Raw genomic sequence first — 21,931 nt, forward strand, 5'->3', positions numbered from 1 at the left:
CAGTCTAACAAATGTAGACTATTTTATTTTTCTATTTATTTAATTTTATTAATTTAATTTGTGCCAATTTTATTTGCTCAATTTATTATGTGTATTGCATTATTTTGATTTATTCCATTTTATTTTAATTAAATATTTTACATATTTAACAAAGCAGGCATTTTATTGAAAATTGTTGATCACAAATGTTTTTGGTAATTAACTGTTAATAAAAAATGACAAGCAATTTTAGGTTTTGCATTTCTTCCCACTATTACCGAAATTTAACTGAACCGTGACATAAAAACCGATGTTGGTGGTCTTGGCCATGGTGGTGCTGAGGTTTGAATGGAAGAGGTTGATTTTGTATTGGTGTTATTTCACTTGATCAAATAGAAATTAAAATGTGTATGTATGTATATATATATATATATATATATATATAAACATATAAACATATAACATACAGTACAGACCAAAAGTTTGGACACACCTTCTTATTCAAAGAGTTTTCTTTATTTTCATGACTATGAAAATTGTAGATTCACACTGAAGGCATCAAAACTATGAATTAACACGTGGAATTATATATGGAATTATATACATAACAAAAAGTGTGAAACAACTGAAAATGTCATATTCTAGGTTCTTCAAAGTAGCCACCTTTTGCTTTGATTACTGCTTTGCACACTCTTGGCATTCTCTTGATGAGCTTCAAGAGGTAGTCACCTGAAATGGTCTTCCAACAGTCTTGAAGGAGTTCCCCGAAAGAGATGCTTGGCACTTGTTGGCCCTTTTGCCCTCACTCTGCGATCCAGCTCACCCCTAAACCATCTCGATTGGGTTCAGGTCCGGTGACTGTGGAGGCCAGGTCATCTGGCGCAGCACCCCATCACTCTCCTTCTTGGTCAAATAGCCCTTGATGCCTTCAGTGTGACTCTACAATTTTCATAGTCATGAAAATAAAGAAAACTCTTTGAATAAGAAGGTGTGTCCAAACTTTTGGTCTGTACTGTATATATAATGTGTATGTGTGTAAATAAACATACCATAAAAATTCTAGACTGGTAATTTCTTTGGAAAGGGGTAAACTGAAATAATTATTTCGTCCACTGTATATATGGATACATGCACAGTATTTTATTAAAAAAAAATTTGACTGTCAATTTGAAGTGCTTAATCATGTTCAACCTTTTCTTATTCAGAGTAATGAGACGGCGATTTAGTATAAAAGCATTTATTCATGTGTAGAAAAATATTTGGTTATAAATGAAGGTAACAAATGGTCCTTGTGAGTTCTATTCAAGGCTAAAAGTCTTTTTTTATTTCATAATATGTGATGGAGTTTTGTATGCTTTTGGAATCATTCCTTTATAATTTGGTGACTTTTCCCTTCCTTCCTATCAAGTCACTAATTTAAACGAAGGGGATTTTCTCCAGCTATTTTTTTTTAAAGGAAATTCAATTTCCTAAATTAGATCCAATCCATCCTAATGCAAGGAATTTTCATTTTCCTTTGTCATCATTCTCCAGAATTATCCCTCTGTTTCAGTTTGTCTTCTTTGGGCCCTTTTTGACGCTCAGATCGGTCAGTTGGACTAGATTGAAATACAGCAGCAGAACCAGAAACTGGAAAAAGGAGAAAATGGAAACTAGAACTGGGAACAAATCGGGCAGTTTAGCTGGAGGATCCACTGCCACACTCATGAAGCTCAGACCAGCCATGATCACCACAGAGGCTCCAAACTATTGGGAAAAAAAATGAAACTATAATTAGATATCACAAGGTCAAACTTACTTGTTCTATTTGCCCACATTATTATGTCTTTTAAACATTTCAATTACATGAAACCGTGTTAATGGCACGTGCTTATAAACCAACAGTAACTCAAATTAAAGTTGGAGTGTCGTATGGCTGATGTGGTTCCATGTTGATACAATACAACTTAGACCTTACATGGATGATGTACCAAATATGAAATGTAATATATACTTGGAATGATGATAAAACAAGAAGTACTGTTTTTTAATTATTAAAGCCAGAAAGACTATATTAAGTGATTCATGTATATGGATCAAATATAACCCTCTGTCTAATTACCAGTGGTGATTACTGTATTTTCAAATAGTGGTGTAGGCCATGGGAAATAGTCAAGACACATCCCTCAATAACCATTGTTTTAAAGGGATGAGTTTGGCACAAGAGAAATATTCACTATTGTCAAGAGATCCTGACTTTGAGAGGATGGAAATCCTGACCTGTGTCACTCACAGTGACCAACATTAAATGTCCTTGTGTGTGTCTGTAAGCTTAAGTATATAGAAGCAGGGTATTTAGTGCTTCCTCTGATTGTGATCGGCTGCTCTGTGACGTAGCATGAGCAGAAGATCAGAAGCCTCCAGTGGCTACGTTTGTCTTGGAGGAATCACGTGTGAGCTTTCACCCTCCTCATTTGGAAGCGATCATGTGATAAAGGACAGCTAGGCAATGGAAAGTGATCAAATGGGGATAAAATAAAGTCTGTGAATGCCATCTAACGTAAATTAAAACTTCAGTAAAGCATACATGTCAATTCATCTTATGCTCCTTGTTCGTAAATTTTGCTATCATGCGCTTCACTGCACATGTTCCCCTAAACCACCTATGGTTAATACTAATTACCACAAATACATGTTACATGTGTTTTCCATTTCTGCTTGTATTTTCTTGCTTACTGTGCACTTGATTAGCGGGCTGAGGATGTGTTTGGACAGGCAGCGCTGGGTGATTGGGCTCAATCTGAGCTCCTCCTCTGAGCTTCTGTCTAAGGCTGAGAGAAAATACACACTGAAGTAGAGGAAGGCCAGTGAGGTCACTGTGTAAGGCAGAAGCAAACCATCCTTCAGCAGAAGAGGCAGCATGCTACGGGGCAAATTGAAACAAGAGCAAAAAAAAAAGTAAGATACAGCAACTAGACTAACATAAATTGTGTTAACAGAAAACCCTGCAGAATGTAGGGTCTATAGCCATGGCACTAGGCCTGTCACTTTTAGAATAAATTCCAACAAAACCATCATTTTATACAATAGCATGACTGTGATTGGTTCATGCCACCGAAACAATCCGAGTTTTCATTGCAGGACATTCTGCAGCAATTCGTAAAAAAATTTAGCCATTGAATGTAATACTTGTGTGTTTGAGACGTTAGACTTTGCAACAGACTTGTTTCTATGTATACCTTCCAAATGTTCGCTCTAATTGCTATTACATGAGAATTGAAGGAAACTGCCAGTTTGACTCCACAGCATTCATACAAAAGCCTCTCAGTTTAATGGCATGTGGATTATATTGTGATCGTGTGTACACTATACTGTGTGTGCAACAGTTACTGAGCAGAACGTACACATTGCAAATGGATCATCTGATTAGGGGCCATGTTTCATTTACACGTCATCACTGAGTCAACTCAACCTTATAACTACACATCAGTTGTAATACTGTACATTTATACAGTTTTATGTACTACTGTGCTGTTGAATTCTTAAATCTGATTGGTCAGAAGGTTGACTTATTTATTCCAACAGCAGCTCTGACATTAGTCTATTTCTATTCATGCTCTGATTATAATACATTACCATTTAGATAGATAGATAGATAGATAGATAGATAGATAGATAGATAGATAGATAGATAGATAGATAGATAGATAGATACTTTATTTATTCCAATGGGAACTCCTTCATAGTCAGTTGTATGATGAAAACTACATGCAATCTAAGCCTATTGGTTGAGCTGAAGTTTTTGTGAGGGGATGTTTACTTCACATTTTTTGGAAGGAGTCTCTAGTATCAGGTTTGTAACAGTAAGAATTAAAGACAGCTTTCTGCCTAGCTCTGTTAAGTATCTGCTACAGGTCTAAGTAAGGAGGAGGATGAGGTTTGTAGTTTCTCTCTAACATAACAAGCTGAATGACTGTTTATAGTTTATACAACATTAGCTGTAACTATACATGGATGAAATTATGATGTGCATCAAATACACAGAGCCCGTCTCTTTGTTTTCATTTAACTTTCTTCATGCAGCTACTTACCTGAAGGTGGAAGCCACCAGGAACCATGTGGCCATTAGTGGAAGTTCATTCATCAGAAGGCACACTGGCCTATAGACAAAGAAATGCACATTTATTAAACACAGACTTTTTGTGGAAAAAGCCTGGAAGAAGTTAAAAACCTGAGCTGATTACTGTTGGTCTGTGGTTGATCCATGATACTGTTCAATGCTCCCCGTCATCAATCTCATCAATTACTCAAAGGAATACTCGGGTATTCTACTATTACTCCAACGTGTCTAGCACAGGCACCGTTACCGCAAACAATTATTATTGACACATTTCCATTTTAATGAACGTCTAATGGCAGGTGTTGAATTCAGTCAATAAATGTTTACATTTTTGACTAAATCTGGATCATTGCAGTATATAGAGTTGAATTTAGTAATTCATCTTACTAAAGCATTTATTAAAGTTTATCACACACACACACACACTTGTCTTTGTCTTATTTTCCAATAACAGCATGCTGTCACGTAATTTCTGAATTATACCTCAGCACTTTTGAATTTCTGTATCATAAGTTAAGGTGGTTTATATTAATGTGCACATTATTATAAATATTAAATACATTATCTATAGTGCAGGCAGTTCACTGGTATAGCAGACATGCTGCATCATTATGCAAGTGTAATAATAAACTGTATGTATGCAAGTGTAATATTAAATTGGTTAAGAAAATCTGTTGAAATGTACACAGACATTATAACATTATAAGCAGTGAAGTGAATAACACTGATTATCTCTTCGTCATGGCACCTGTTAGTGGGTGGGATATATTAGGGAGCAAGTAAGCATTTTATATATGGCCTGTGAGGTCTGATCCAACAGACGAGCTCCTGTGGCTTAAATTGCTGAAGAAGTTCATTCCCGACGAGTCAGGACTGTTTTGGTAGCAAAAGGGGACCCACACAATAGTAGGCAGGTGGTCATAATGTTATGACTGATCAGCATATAATCTGGTGACGATTTGTTTTAGGCGGTTTATGATTAATGGAACAAGTCTCCAGTGTCACTGCTTTGTAACCCTCAGAATGGAGAAATTTTCTCATAAATCTTATGACTAGCTGCATTTTGTAATAATAACTCTGTGATAGCATAGGGAAGACTAGTGAGGGAACGACGGTTTATAGCTTTAATGACAAGTGGAACTAACTTTTCTTGTAGACACTTGTCTTCCATAACTTTCATTGTAACTATAAACGGTTAAAAACTGTAATGCGTCTTTTATTAATAAATAAAAAAATTGTAGACATGGCCAAACCTCTGTATGAGAGGCGTGACAAGTCAGTGTGTGCTGTTATTGGAAAAGAATCTCGATCACATCTTCATACAACCAAATTGCATTAGGAGTTAGTCTTTACACACAACCATAAACAAAGCGCATGAATACACACACACTATGTGCTTGTGTAAGCTGACGTGTAGTGCATAGGGAAACGCATTTTATCTGACGTTAAAGCTATTATTAACTAGAAAGGGGCTTGTAGGTATGACCTCTTCACTGAGCTGGTAATTACAGCAGCCACTTCTGTGCTCCTGTTACACCAATGCATTTGCTATAAGATCTGATCCCACACCCCCACACATGCAGCAATGTAGGCCAGAATGTGTGTCCCTCCTAATCCAGACATGCATCACTGATTGATCTAAACAGGTGTGTGATATAACTCAACAGTTAATAAAGCAACAATCTTAATAGATCAACGAAAATCTGTAACCAAAATACATCATACTCACATGATTAGGGAAATGATTCCGACACATTGCTAAGGGGGGATGAAAACCAGGTATACGGTTCCTCTTATTATTATTAGCAGTCATATGGATGACATGTTTATAAGAGGAAACTAATATTTTTAAAGGCTTTGAGTTGTTGTGGAGTTGTTATAAAACAAGAGATAATATCACAGATTTGAGAATGTGAGATGTAATTCCTCATTTACAAAGCTCTGAATTAGCAACTGATATGACCCACTGGTGACTAGTTACCCTTTCGAGTTTGACCATTGATTGATTTATCAATTCACAAAGTGGTTCTGTTTTAGTTTTGGTGCTTCATGGGCTTTGAATGGATACACTCTGATCCGTTTGTTTGAGAGAAGCTCAACATCACAAGCCATGTCATCACTTTGCTAATCGGGCTCAGAGAGTAATGAAGAGTGTCGCTCGTGCTGTTTCTGTTCTTACAATCTGCCTTCAGATTAATAGCATTTAGAGAAATGCATGGGATTGGATAATCTACAACAGGAGCTTATGGCTGGAAATCTACTACAGCTCTACTTCTAGCAGTTTTTTACTTATTAAATGACTCTACTGCAGTATTTTTCAGTTTTGTCTTGCAATACCGTATTTCCCCGACTTATAAATATTCGCCTTCGCATTGCGAACTTTCCGGGATGCGATCAAATTGCAGAGAACGGTAAGAGGCGAAAAGATGGTAGCTCTTTCTTATAACATGATTCGTTCAACCATCGAGAACAAGATCATGGAACATGTAAAGTCTGCTGTGCCAATGAGGTCAACAATAATATTATCAATAATCTTGGGAGTAAAGATTTTTTTTATGCATTAAATTGTAAATTTGTGTTAGTGTATAAACCTCACTTTGTTAGACTTGCGAGCAAATTGGACTTACGAACGTGCTTCCAGAACTTGTTGGGGACTTTATGTATACTCTGCGAGGTTTATATCCAGATTGTGATCGGTCATAAACTATAGTGGAGTACAAAAAAATAAGAAGAATGTGCAAACTTACAAGGCTGGAAGCAGGATGGACTTCTCATGGACTTGAAAGGAGAAAAGGAAAAAGGCCAGTGAGGAGTTCACCTATAGTACAAGACCATTTATGGTTAGATCATAAGTCCAATAAAAGAAAAGAAGGAAATAAGGAGGAAAAAAAGAAACACATAGGTTATAAGAACGGAATGGAAAAAAGACACTTTTTAAGAAAACTTACCAAAGCCAATTTAAATTGCCATAGGGTGGGTTTGGTCAACAATTTAATTGACGAAGGCAAGATGAACAGGAGAGTCAATGCAAAACTAAAATAAAAATAAGAAACAAATTGTGTTAGCATTGGATTTTTTGCCACATTTACAAACAGAGTTTATGGCTTAGAGCTGTCACACAGTAAATAGTGATTTTGCCTCATAGCTCTGAATTGGAACAGAATCTTGGATTACAGTCTGTCTGGAGTTTTACATCTTCCCCAAAGTTCTCAGATTTCCTCACAAAGCATTCCAGTAGTAAGATCTGTGATACCGATGTGTCCCTAAAGCTAAGTCTACACTACTCCGGAGAAAACGGCGTTTTCGTTTAAAACACGCCGCATCCACACTTTTGTTTTTAGTCGCTTCCAAAAGTTGCTTATGCACACTGAAAGGTCTGAAAACACCTACATCCCTGTACTGCACGTGAGCAAACCTCAACATGCTTCGAGCTGAGTTCTGTCTCGTGTTTATTTACTTTCAGGCTCTTTAAAACTTTGAATTCTGAAAAAGGCCAAAACGGAGATAAAAATATGCGCCTTCAAACGAAAATGTATTCGCGTGGACATGGCCTGTGTGTGTCGGAATATGCAATGTGTGTGCTTATAGTGCATCCCATTCTTCATATTCCCAACCTCACCCCCAGTGTTCCTAGTATAGAATCCGCATCCACCATGACTCTTACCAGGAAAAAAAAGCTTAGAGAGATGGATAATTGAATGCACATAAAGAGCTTCAAAGATTCATTAAGTTGCATTTTTTATAAATGCTCCAGATCAACCAGACCTGGCATGGAGCTATGTAATGGATGCACTGACTCTGGATCAACTTGACTAGGACTCAAGAGAGGTAGATTACATGTTCGGTACTAACACGCTTATTTGAAGGCCAACCAGGATTCTGTTAAATGTGTGCAGGATGAGCTCACCGAAGACTTTTATCAAAATATGGCCACTTTTAATCTGGACCTCATAATGCTAATATCACCCAGCAAACAAAAGCTCAAATAATCCAAGGCCAAGTAATCCAAGGGATTACCAGTTGTAAAGAAAATGCTGCCTTTGTGCCTAAAATAGATTTACAGATTTAATCGCACCAAAGACTCCGACTCTATTCACTCGAACGGCACACCAGAGACTCTGCCTGGAAAATCTCTCCGAGAGACTAGTTTTAACCTCAACGAGCTAAACACATCCCTTTGTTTAGTCAGAAATCTCTACCAGGCCCAGCTGCAGATTACCGAGCAGATATCATTGTTTCAAAAAGCTCACGGATATCATTAGGGGTTTCGATAATCTTCAGCGCACTCAATCGTAATGAGGGCTCCAGAAGGTGGACTGAAGGCAAAGGAAGGGTGAATGGTTGGTAAACGGATGGAAGAAGGATTACCTGAGGAGCAGCTGAGTATCTCTGGACAGCAGGGTCTTGATCTTTATCAGCACGTTCAAGCTGCACCATGTGTTGGCCACTTTATCCTACACACACACAATTGACAGGACGATTCAAATAAATATCAATAAAACAAGGTGCAATTGTTCTGCCATTTGTGTACTTCTATATTAATAAGCAATTTAGAGAATGATTTACGTTCACGTTCCTATCATTTTAACTTCATTCACAAGACCAAAGAATTGAATTTCAGTTCAAACTGCTTCCTGGTGAAATGGTTACATAGGGTTGAAATCGTCCTTTTTGTATGTTAATATATTTTAAACTATATGCAAAAAAACAATAATTTGATTACCAAATATAGAGAGACTGTCAAAAGTAAATATCATTTTAGAGAGACACGCATGCTCTGTTTGTTTATATGCAATTTTTTGTTAATTTAATGGTATGAAGATTTACTTTGACCAAAGAAATATATAAATGTACAGATGTTAAACTTTTCCATTGAAAAATCCTCCCTTACCATGAAGAACAGCTTTAAACTCGCATAGCATCTGTTTCACCAAACATTCAGCTGAACTTTTGGTTTTCTTCAATAGCTGGATATTTCTTTCTGAATTTGCGATCCAGTTCGTTCCAGTGCAGTTCAATGGGATTTAGGTGCAGTAACTGGGCAGGCCATATCATAACGCTCCAGGACACTGTTTGCTTCCTACATAATACTTACAGAGTTTGGACCTATGCTTCAGGTCATTTTCTTGTTGTATGGGGGTTGAGATAATTTGCATGGTGTTGAAGTATTGAATGGTAGCCATATTGGTTGAGTCCATCTTACATAAGATATTCTGTTTCAGTTCATAATGTCAAATTTAAACTAATCAGTCCACAGGAACTTTTTTCCCCAGTCATTCCCAGTCTGATTCTTGTGTGTTGTTTTTTTTGCCTTTTACCCAGTCTGTTGGATATAAACAAATTAAACATGAATTTGTCTCAAAAACCATAAAAGACCAGCTGGTGTTTTCAAACTTTTGACAGGCATTGCACACTGGTATTACATCCAATCAAGAAGTAATTAAACACTATACAAATAGAATAGTGAGGGGGAAAAAAGGGTGTAACAATTGCCTCCTAACGAATACTGTATTTTGTTTGCATCAGAACCAACTACTCATCAAATCACAAATAGCTGTAAGTTACAGTAACAGGTTACCACATTTGACCTCACCGTTATGGTGGGCTTCTTTAAATACACTGCAGCTTCTGAAGAGAAAGCAAATAACTGGCATTACTCAACGTAATCATTTCCCAAATGCAAGTGCAATAAAAATTCCCCTGTGACATTTACATGCTGGCGCTGGAGCTGACAAGCTACTCACTCCTGTCATGAGTTTCTCTGTCGAGCATGTGGCACGGCCGAGAAAAAAAAAAAAGAAAAAGAAAAAAAAGCTATGCACTTATTTGTAAACTCAGGCACATGGGGGTCAAATGTGTGCGAGTCAGCTCGCGACTCCTCTTTCTGCATGCCGAGCGCATTCCTGTGCTCCGGCCACCCTAAAGCAGTGAGAGTTACATCATAGCTGGCAGATTTGATCTACGTATGGATTTAAATTTCGGTTTCTACCGGCATGGTTTTTCTCAACGGCTTTTAGTGGGTAAAGTTTTGCTGTGATTAGTAAAACACACTTTAGCTTCGCTTACAGTCCATCAGGAATAATATCCACTTTTTGCATGAACACAGCTGCTGCAAATCACAGCTGTGTATGTGTGTTTAGTTGAAGCACACCCACTAAACTCCCTTCTCATTGCAAATGTGAGAAGAAATTCATGTGTTTGGAACAACCTCCAATACACTCTCTCCCCTCTGACCCCGATGTAGTCTTGGAGCTGTTCCAGTGTCAAAATATGTGACTTGTGCCCTGTTAGAGAGCCAGCCTGTCTGTACAGCGTGCCCCCGGCTCCTTTACGAGAGCAATTTGATGCTTGGAGTGACAACTAAGACCTAGTTTGTCCTGGCCGTCTTTTTTTACATGGACATTAATACTATTAGTTCAAGCAACAATCACCCTAATGGCCTGCCTTTACACACACACACACACACACACACACACACACACACACACACACACACACACACACACACACACACACACACACACAGAGAGAGAAAGAGAGAGCGAGATAACCCTGGCATTTAGAATGGTCACACTCATGGGCACACACACATGCTCAGTTCATAAGCTATGCAAACTCTCTCTTTAACAGCAGTCAGAGTGTCCAGGTTAAAGTTGCTCACACTTTGTGTATTATGTAAGCATGATATGACAAGCAAACTTTTGATAGACACTGATTTGTTATCCGCCTCAGATCCCTGGCGCAATCCTGAGCTTGGGATACTGTTTGTCTAGAGTTTCTAATGTGTTTCTCCCTGTGTCCATTTGGGTTTCCTCTGGGTTCTCCAGTTCCTAAAACAAAACTGGTAGTAGAACTGGTGATTTTAAATTGCCCTGGGTGTGAATTAGTTTTTGAATCTCTGTGTGTGTGCATAGTGGTTGGCATTTCCATTATACACCCAGTGATGGTGTTGGATCTGTGATGATCGCAAATGTTGAGCTATTTTATGAGTTGCTCAATAGCTCCTGGTTCCATAATCTCAAATAACTGTATAATACTGTAGAAAGGACATTACTCATAATCACACACTCCAGTGCTCATGTTAGTTCTCACTCTCCAGTGTTCTGTAGTGTTTAAAGACTAGTGTTTAAACTCTTGATGTCACCCAAATGAGGATGGGTTCCCCTTTAAGTCTGGTTCCTCTCAAGGTTTCTTCCTCACAACATCTAAGGGAGTTTTTCCTTGCGACAGTCACCACGGCTGCTCATCAGGGATAAATAAACATCATTTACCTTAACTGAATTTTTTAAAGCTGCTTTGAGACAATGTCTGTTGCGGAAAGTGCTATAGAAATAAACTTGACTTGACTTGATTCTGGGGCCCTGAATCCATTGTGACACTGACAAGAATAAAGTAGGTACTGAAAAATCAGAGGCACCTCTACAGTTGAGGCAGGATATGTTTCAGAAGCAAGTTCCATGTACTTTAAAAGCAGGTTGAATTTTTTTTATTATAAAGATTGGTTTACATAATCAAGATGATGTAAAACATATTTGAGACTTATTTTGATTGGTTGAGGTGAGGTATCTATTTTCAGTGTGACCCTTTTAAGGGTTTTAGTCATATTGCAAATATAACCCTATAATCTAAAGCAAAAATAATCCAAGAAGTGCTGATTTTCAGCAGGATAAAAAGAGAAAAGTGTCTAGCTGGAACTTCTCTAGGCACTGTGAGCATCAAATGCTTATTCATGTAAGGTAGCTATCTTAAGGTTTCTGGTCATTATCATAAACATTTGTTTGTTTCAAAATTTATATATAAATAATAAACTTTTTTTTTATGTGCATAAATAATATGCAAAAAAAATTATATGCAAAAATTCATGCTCGTCTTTTACTGTGCAGAAACCCTGAAAAAATCTAAATGTAAAAAAAATAAAATAAAAAATAAGCTCAATGTGACCTAAATTATGCTCACATATGGAAGATCCTCAGTATACTTTATTCAGTGTCTTAGCCTCCTAGTTCAAAAAGGCAATCCAATTGTTGTGGTCTCATCATTATCATACAAAATAATTCAAGTTGTAATATTTAGATAATCTGTTTTGATAATCTAATTTACAATTATATCTACAAAAGTACAAAAAAGTGATTATTCCCCAAAACAAAATTTGGAGGCAATTTAGTATATATGGTGTCTTTGGATGCAGTAGCAGTAAATTTTCCATTCACTTGAACTAGTAAACCCAAATCTGTTCCAGCATGAATACAAAGCGAACTCCATAAAGATATAGTGTACATGGGTTGAATTGAAAGATCTTGAGTGGCCTGCTAAAAAGCTCTGACCTCCACCTTATTGAACATCTTTGGGATAAATTGGAACCCTGACTTTTATGACATCCCATATTATTTGTTATAATATTCTCTGAATGTCTGAATCCAAATAAAATAACACTACAGGATCACACACTAGTGTGCTAGATTTTAAATGTGAAAAACATTCTATGTAAACGTCTGAATGTACAGACATGGATAAGATTCGCATCTCAGGGGCATTTCCTGTGTGACCTCGCATTTGAAAGTCAACGCAATGCAACAGAAAAGCGTCAAATCTTGCCGATGTGGCACTGCATTAAATACGGCTCCTATCTACACACTACGTCCTGCACATACTTATAGAATAAATAAGCAGAATCTGAAAATGATGTGTAACTGATAACATTCGGAATATGAATCCTTTCATCTACTCTAATAATTTTTCATTGTAAAGAATCTTCATGAATTCAATAATTCTACATGGTGCAGGTTTGCTGAAGAAGGAATTCTATAAATACAATGCAATGAATACTGTCCATGCTCTGAAATTGTTTCGTCAGTGTAAACGCGAGTGGGCTGCAGTGAAAGCGTGAACCTTTTGAGTTCGAGGACGTACCTCGAATAAACCGCGGTCAACTGGGAACAAGCGATGCAGAACCTGCAAGATCTGCTGAGGGTCTGACAGGAAAGGTAACCAGCAGAGAGCAAAAGTCACCAGCACAGTCAATGAGATCTTCACCAACAGAAGCAGACTGTAAGAGAGGGAAAACATAACCGAAGAAAATAAAAACAGAATAATAAACATTTCAATAGTAGTAGCTAACACAATTTGGAACTACTAACGCCAATGAACTCAGACTTTTAATGTCCTAGGTATACAAAAAATGGTGTGGAAATGAGAAAAAATTCTCAAAGATGACTGGAAAGAAAGCCAGCTGTATCTACATAACAAAGCATTCTTATATTGTTTATAAGGTCAGACCATGGATGAGTCCTATAAAAAAATATGATTTTGTTGATACAGTGAAGTTTATTCCCTGTGAGTACCAGAGAATTGCACAAATAATTAATAAAGCTTTTTCTTTAGGTTTTCTACCAGAGAATTTGCAGATCCCTGATAACATAAGCCCCAGTTTTCTGTATCGTGAGGGATAACCAAAATGAACTTGTTTTGCAGACATCCCACAGCATTCAATTATAAACCGTTTGATAATTAATTTTTTGACAAAATAATAGCTTTGGTAAATGTGTTATAAGAGGAATTGAACACTTTGGAAAACGTTATTATTGGAAAATCGTTGCTGTTGAAGTGGTAACAGTAATAATGCTTCAACTAGTCCTTTATTAACTGCTTTCCAAAAACTAAATCTGTAAAACCCCATCATGTTTTAATCCTTACACATAACATGGTTTAACAGAAAGAAACCACTCCTAAGCATATCAGGGTTTTAGTTTGCTGTTGGTGTGTCTATAGCGGCTGACTCTTCTCAGCTGTAGTGGTAAAGCTGCACACACAGGCATATCAGGGAGAACAGAGAATGGCTAGAGGGTCATCTGGACATATTTTTCCAAGTAATCCAACCCAACATTGCAATTGCTACCAAATGCCTTCAGTGCACTGTTACTATATCAACAAATGTAAAGGAGCATGAGCGTAAGTCATAGTAGTGAGAAGATGAACCTAGGAATGCTGTCTAAGGACTGTTATTTTAGTCTTGGATTCTGTTGGGGTCTATTGAGCTACACTTATCTGGTCCTAAATCCAAATCTAATACTAATTTCTGGATGTGCAGTGGTGGACAGGAGCACAGTATTTTACCTCGATAATGTATCAAAGTTCATCTGGGTACTTTCATTTGGTGGAATTGTTTACTTAACTACATTTTAATGCACAATATCTTACTTATTACACAAATACATTTCATAAAAACATGCCATTCCTCCCTTTTAATGTGAGCTAGCCATTTAGTACTGTATACAATATTAATCTTTTTGTTATAGAACTACTTACTCACAGAACACACTCACAGTTGTGTGGTTAAATGAAATATCGCACCGCTGTGATCACCTACAGTGGTGTGAAAAAGTGTTGGAAGGCAGTAATCAGGCCTGGGTGTGGCATTAAAAACTTAATGTTGTGTTATCTTTTACTAATATTTAAATTAGTTTGATCTTTTGAAATATTAATGTGTGAAACATGCATAAAAACAAGAGATCATATAGGGGGCAAACACTTTTTCACACCACTGTATATCCAAATTACAGCTAGACCAAACTTCAGTATAACCGAACTATTGCTTGTGTGGTATTTGTTAATTGTGATTAATTAATATAATATATATAATTATAAGTTTAAAGAAGGATCTGTGATGCTTTGGGCTATGTGCGCTTTTGGTTCAGTTACTCTTAAAGATCGGTGGCTTTATTAATTCTCATATGCCCCCCAGATATTTCAGTCTAAAACTTGGTTAACTCTGCCAGGTGATTCTGATGTGACCATGGTGCTTTCAATAATTTGATTAGACAAACATAATTCCAAATAAAATGGAAGTATGATTGAAGAAATGCAAAATCTTTGTTTCAAAACCTCAGTCTCCATATTTAAACCCTGCTGTGATCCAAATTAAGTGGAGAAGTCCATAAAGGACCTTGAAATGTTACTTACCCTTTGCCCAGAATTCCCTGTTTAATACACCTGCCTAGGAGGTAGCAAAAGAAAGGCAATGAATGGTACAGCTCCATCTGTTTGTAGTTGAGAGACAAAGTGAAGGCCACAGATCCAAGCAGGTCTCGACCCAAACCAAGTCCCACTACTCCCAGCAATGTCAAGCCCAGACTCACACTGTTATATCTGACCAGGGGGTTAGGGCTTCCTGCAAACTGTTGCTGTAATAATTCCTTTCATGATTGCAAAAGGACAAAAAACGGCATAGAATTCAGGTTAAAGGATACTGAAAATGGCCATTGTCGATTAGGATGAGTCCTGGATAAAGCAAGATGCACAAAGCCATGGCAGTCTTGAAAAGGAAAGAAATGCAAAAAAAATACAATATTTACTAAATTGATTTAAATGATAAAAAATTTAATTCAAAGCCAGACAACCAAGTTACCTTCTTTTTATAGGATCCATCACTGAGGTAGAAGCAGTACAGAAGGACTGCTGGAATGTATATTAATATATCTGAAAGGAGAACTGGGAAATAGGGAGAGGAATATTACAGCAACATTAAAAAAAAACCAGGAACTAACTGATTTCTGGGATGTTTTATTAAATATATACAAATACCGATCAGGCATAACTTTATGGCCACCTGCCTAATATTGTGTTGGGCCCCCTTTTGCTGCCAAAACAGTCCTGACCCATCGAGCATTAACAGCATAAACTTCTTTAGCAGTTTGAGCTACAGGAGCACGTCTGTTGGATCGGACCCACACGGGTCAGCCTTCGCTCCCCACGTGCATCAGTGAGCCTCGGCCGCCCGTGACCCTGTCGCCGGTTCACCACTGTTCCTTCCTTGGACCACTTTTGATAGATACTGACCATTGCAGACCAGGAACATCCCACAAGGGCTGCAGATTTGGAGATGCTCTGACCCAGACGTCTAGCCGTCACAATTTGGCCCTCGTCAAACTCCAGTAATTTGTCCTGCTTCTAACAGATCAAATTTGAGAACAAAATGTTGCTGCCTAATATATCTGCTAAATGTCGCAAATATCCACCCACGAACAGATGGCATGATGAAGAGATAATTAGTGTTATTCACTCACCGGTCATTATGTTATGCCTGATCGGTGTATATAAAGGTATATTAAATATATGTTGTTCATTATTAAGTGTAAAAAATGACAATCATTGGCATTATTATCATATTTCCCCAAACTGATGCTTCTTGTCCATGCAAGCAGCTAATGTTCATGAAGTTTAACACTAGACACCAAATTTCTTGAAATGTGTGTGACAGGATGGGAAATTGAATACAAATTAATTTAGTTACAATGACAATATTAATTATTATGACTCTTACTATGTTAATACTGATCATGGTCTTACAACTTGCAGACACCCACATTTTTTTGGATGCACAAATTATATAATGCATGTGAAGAGCTTTGCTCACCTGTAGCCCTCATGAATAATTTATGAGAGGTGCTCTCATAACCTCTGGAGGTTTGCAACTCCACCCATGCAGGATTAATCAGATTTGCGCTGCACACAAACAAAATCATAGACATTCATAGACAAATCAGTGTTGGAATTCATGCTGGTGTTTATGGCAACCGGGTCTTACAACATGATTCTTTACTAGTGGGAAAAGATTATATAGTTCAAAGTAATATAAGACCCCATGTTATTTTTTTATTCTTACAACTTGTTCAAGGCCACAAAAAAGCCATTCCTCAAATCTCTATAGATTTTCATGACCTTAAGTTGGTCACAGAGTGTTCAGCTCAAGTATGACACTTACACATGGGCACATAAGAGACTGTGGTACGCTGTTAGTGGAGGATAATCCAGGCCCCAGTAGTTCAGGTCATTGTTTGTCGTGTTGAAGTACCTTTAAGAGTGCAGAAACAATATTGTAGCATCATGAAACAGTGAAGCAGAGCTGTCCTTATCCTTATCAGACTAAATTCTACTGAATTCTGAAACCTGATTGGTCAGAAGATGGTGATTAATACTCTGTAACTGTACTTCCAGCTGCCACTAGTTCAAATCATAGGTTTATTTTAATACACTTCTATTATTCCTTTCTATTATAATAATTAATTTACAGTCAGACATTTGTTTAAACTCTAATAACTAACACTCTAAAAACTTGAAAGAAATAAAAAAACATCAAATATGATGTCATTTTGACCAAAGAAAAAAAGGATGTTCATTGTTATTGTGCAGGTTTCTGTAAAAACGTTTATCTAACATGTAGGGAAGGATTCTCCACTGTCAGTGCTTGGAAAAAAATAAATTTTTTCAGTTTTTTGTGTTATTCATTTAAACCATAAACTTGGGTTAATCTCTGTGTGTTTGGCATATTCTAGGATAAATTTTCATGTGGGTTCTCTGGTTTTCTTCCACCCTTTCAGCATCATGGACAGAACCAGCGAAAGTGTGTGCGAATGTATGCATGTTGTACGCTGCAACGGACTCGTCCACCTCATGCCCAGTGTTCCAAAGATGCACAGCGACTCTTCTAGGATAAAGTGCTTATTAAAAAATATATTGAAGTTAAGAAATTGGGAAAAGAAAGCAGCAGGTAAAACTGTGATAGTTTATAGCTGCTATAATGTTACAACATTGGAACAAACTTAATATAATCCAATTCATTTAAATGTTATTCGAATGGCACTTTTAACAATAAACACTGTTACAAAGCAACTTTACAGAGATAAAGAGGTTATCAAGTTAGAATGGATAAGTTTAGTGACTTTTAGTTCCCTATAGGTTTACCCATAATGAGCGAGCCAGTGGTGACACTGCCAAGAATTACAGGTAAGTTGCTAAATAATTTCATGGTTCTGTAGGCTGATGATTTTTAGACGTACCTTGACACTAAATATAACTATAAACAGATAACAATTAAGATGGCTTAGTCATTAAAAAATACACAATCAACACTTCAGGAAATGGTGTTAGTGGGAAAGCATGAATGCTGATATTTTTATTTTCTGGCAACCCTACGCCCTGTTGTGGTTTGTTCGGTCCTTACTAACATGTTTATGTATGTATGTATGTATGTATGTATGTATGTATGTATGTATGAATGAATGAATGAATGAATGAATGAATGAATGAACCAACCATTCATGAACTGGAAGATTGTACGTCACTTCCTGCCAGTGCCTCTGCGCTTCATAATCCCCAAACATCGGTGGTTTGCCAGCACCTGTATATATATATATATATATATATATATATATATATATATATATATATATATATTTTTTTATTTTTATCAACAACAAAAACAACAACAACTGAGACTCGTCGTTTTTTTCTCTCCCTGAAAATCTGTAACATTTAATTTCCACTCCCTTGGACGAGTTACTAACCTGAGTAAGAGTTCAGAGACACGGCCCATTTCCCCGTTAGTACGAGCAGAACACACAGTGACACAAGGCCCCAGGTCTCCATGTCTGGCAGCCTTAATAATGCTAAATTTCAAACCATGAAGCATGAACTAAACCCGTGTTGAAACCAAGCAAGATTCCCTCAACACTGCAGCCAGCACTTCCTGAAACAATGCGTGATCACAGCGAGCCGCTCAGGTAACACTAACCTACATCTCATCTCCAACCCAACCGATAACAACCCAGATGGTTTGAGAATCAGAAAGGCGGTCGCTTTCTTGAGTGGCGCATACTGATGACGCAATAGTATGCCAGTTTCGAAATCAGTGCACTCACTGATTTCACACTTACACAGGTCTAATGGTGTGTATGTGGGGTTCTTTATTATTATTATTATTATTATTATTATTATTATTATTAGTAGTAGTAGTAGTAGTAGTTGTGGTAGTAGTATTACTATTATTATTGGTATTAGTATGTTCTGTTATCATCATCATCATTATCATTACCAGCATTATTATTATTATTATTATTATTATTATTATTATTATTATTATTATTATTATTGTAGTTATTATTATTAATAGTAGTAGTGTTTATATATATATATATATATATATATATATATATATATATATATATATATATATATATATATAATTATTATCATATTATTATTATTTCTAAATAATTCTAATTGACACATAGTGTTCATTAAAGAAGTAATTCTGCCCAAAATGAAATTGTCCAAAAAAAAAAAAAAAAAAATCCAAATTGACCTTTAATATAAGTGATTAATTAACTAACCGCTACACAGTTACTCACTGACGCTGCAGAAAGCCCAGGCACCACAAATTGCATTGATTTAATCATCCGTGAGCAGAATTATTTCATCCATGCTACATTTTGAAACCAGCACTACCTGCTGGACTATGACTCCTATATCTTCTATAAATTACAACCTTGAGGGCCAAACAAAACAATGAATGATACAAGCCTTCCTACAGATCAGATCAGATCAGATCAGACGGAATGGCAATTGGACATATGTTTTAATAATAAGGAAATCTGAGAATCTCTACACAGTGTAAAGCTTTGGTATAATAAGGCCCATTTTTTGTCAATATAACAACAGCAAAATAATTTTCTAATTTACAATGATATAGGACTGCATATATTCCTGGCAGGTTCATGCCGAACAAACTCTGTAAAGGATTGTATGAAAGTAATATTAGCCTTTGAACAATGTGTTCTCATCTGTTAAAGTTGACGGGTGATACACAATTGTTTGGATGACAATCTTCTTGGACATATTCCATTGCTTTTTCATTTACATCTGAAATGGTAGTTCGGTGATTAAGATGATGGACTTCAGAAGGTCATGAGTTCAAATCCCAGCACCACTGCTGGGCTCTTGAGCAGTTGTAAATATGAGATAAATGTAAATCGCTGTATAAGGGTGTCTGCCAAATGCCATAAATGTAATGTCATGTAAATACATTCAACACTGCACCATTGTGTACAAGTGTACAGGCTGTTCTTCTTGAATAACAATCCAAGCTTAATATCAGTTGTTGTTTTTTTGCAAAGTTATGGTTTCCTTATTAGTTTCTAAACATAGACAACATTTGTAAGGCAAAATATTTTGTTGTTAGGCTCTAGACAGAACTGAGTCAGGGTTCTAAGGTCTACAATCACATATGACTTTAATTTATACCACAGTTATATTTGTAAAACTGAAGTGTTTTTTTCCTTTTATACCAGATATATAACACTTTGAGAGCACTAATAATTTTTTTTTATCAAAGAACAACACACTGTACATTTAATGATGTGGAAAGTCCAGATAACAAGTAAGTCCCTGTGATCCTGTTATAGCAGCTGTAAATTGTCCTCTTTTTCTTTATTTTGAAGTTAATGAGTCAAAAAGCATGCAGCTTGTCATGTCACTATGAATCCTCTTTATCCTCAAGACTTTCCTATGAAGAAAAACGTACTGTTTCAGAGGGCTGACACTTGCAATTCATCTTATGCAAAAGTGATATCTTTTTGTTGTTTACATTTTATTATTATTATTATTATTATTATTATTATTATTATTATTATTATTATTATTATTCATATTTCAAGCCTTTTAAAAGTCCTTACAATAGAAATGATAAGATATACTATTAAAACACGACCATTAGTAGAGCAGCTGCTGTAGAACATTAATCAACGTCTTTTGGCCAATCAGTCTGAAGAACTCAACACTACAGTAGTAAGAAGCACCCTGACTAATGCGTTATTGTATTCTGAGTTATGAGCTTGTATCTGTCCTCTGCAATATGTCACTATTTTCAAAAGTATATTAAAAATAAATGTGTTTCTATTAATTACTTTTTTTTTTTAGTTTGCTGATATATATTTTTAGCTTCCTCAGGGCTGATGGCTTAATGGCAATGCCTTGTTTTTTTTTTCCTGCAAATGCAGGATAAGACACGGCTTCTTTGTGGTGAAACATTTATAAATAATAACCTTGGGACGACTGCTGATTTGCAATGACATTTTCATTACAATGAACAGCCTATTAGTTACCGTCTCCTGCATTAGTTATTAATGCTCCTGTGTGCCAGCTTTACTTTGTCATTTATTGCTTCACCTCTGTGCCTGTTAAATATTCAGGAACAGCTGTATCCACATTTACTGTTGATGATTCGCTCCAGGAGATTGCTGTTGTCCTGACTTACCTCTCTCCTTAAAATGAGCACTGGTCTCAATTTCCAGTGCTGCATACCAGTTTGTCCTTATCGAAGAATCTTTTTTGATTGTTTGTTTTAATTGATTCATGAAGACTATACAATCCCTAAAATATTGTAAATCAGAATGCAAAATATGCAGTGAGTATACGTAATTGTTTTGTAAGAGATATAGTATATACATTTTTGCAGTCATATTCAATATTAAAACATTTTCTTTGTATTGTTGTGCCATTATGTTTATGTGTATTGCAAAGCTAATGCAATGGTAATTTGGAAGAACTTATGGAAAAGTTGGATGTTAATTATCTCCTAAAAATGTGTCCAGGATATACAAAAACTAGGCATAATGGGAGGTCTGATCACTCCTGAGCCTGAGTCCAGTTGTGGAAATGCCTGTACCAGGAGAGCAGGTGAAGCAGCAAAGGTCATGTTCCTCTGAAAGTGACCACTGATTGACCAGAACAGCACTTGCCTTGAGGCTCAGCAGGATATTAAGGGTGAGGAAAATGGCCACACACTTTCTTCTCTCTCTCTCTCTCTCTCTCTCTCTCTCTCTCTCTCTCTCTCTCTCTCTCTCTCTCACAAACACACACAAAACTATTAAAATCACTTTAAAATATTTAAAATATAGTCTTTAAACGTACACTATATTTAATATAAAATGCATTCTATTTTGCTAATATAAACAGCTTACAGTTTCTCTGGACGTTGAACAATAAGTGACCACACACACACACACACACACACACACA

General features: G+C 36.5%; 1 protein-coding gene across 1 annotated transcript; it reads right to left on the minus strand.

Annotated features, from left to right (window-relative positions):
* Positions 1–1,200: 1,200 nt before the first annotated feature.
* On the minus strand, positions 1,201–18,642 carry alg6 (ALG6 alpha-1,3-glucosyltransferase). The gene is made up of 14 exons (XM_046852865.1): positions 18,421–18,642; positions 18,170–18,254; positions 16,839–16,928; positions 16,491–16,579; positions 15,483–15,565; positions 15,325–15,389; positions 15,038–15,223; positions 12,989–13,124; positions 8,447–8,532; positions 7,027–7,111; positions 6,826–6,896; positions 4,050–4,118; positions 2,695–2,881; positions 1,201–1,725 (listed from the first exon to the last, which is right to left on the minus strand). Exons 1-14 carry the CDS (start codon positions 18,500–18,502, stop codon positions 1,528–1,530), a joined length of 1,512 nt encoding a protein of 503 aa, XP_046708821.1. The 5' UTR covers positions 18,503–18,642; the 3' UTR covers positions 1,201–1,527.
* Positions 18,643–21,931: the final 3,289 nt, after the last annotated feature.

The sequence above is a fragment of the Silurus meridionalis genome, chromosome 1 (genome assembly GCF_014805685.1).
Source record: "Silurus meridionalis isolate SWU-2019-XX chromosome 1, ASM1480568v1, whole genome shotgun sequence".
Taxonomy (NCBI): Eukaryota; Metazoa; Chordata; class Actinopteri; order Siluriformes; family Siluridae; genus Silurus; species Silurus meridionalis.

Coding starts and splice junctions, on each gene's coding strand:
- alg6 (XM_046852865.1), bottom strand. CDS start 18,502: ATGGAGACCTGGGGCCTTGTGTCACTGTGTGTTCTGCTCGTACTAACG. Junction 15,566..16,490: donor ATTATTCATGAGGGCTACAG/GTGAGCAAAGCT, acceptor CCTATTTCCCAG/TTCTCCTTTCAGATATATTA. Junction 6,897..7,026: donor GGCAATTTAAATTGGCTTTG/GTAAGTTTTCTT, acceptor CTTGTACTATAG/GTGAACTCCTCACTGGCCTT.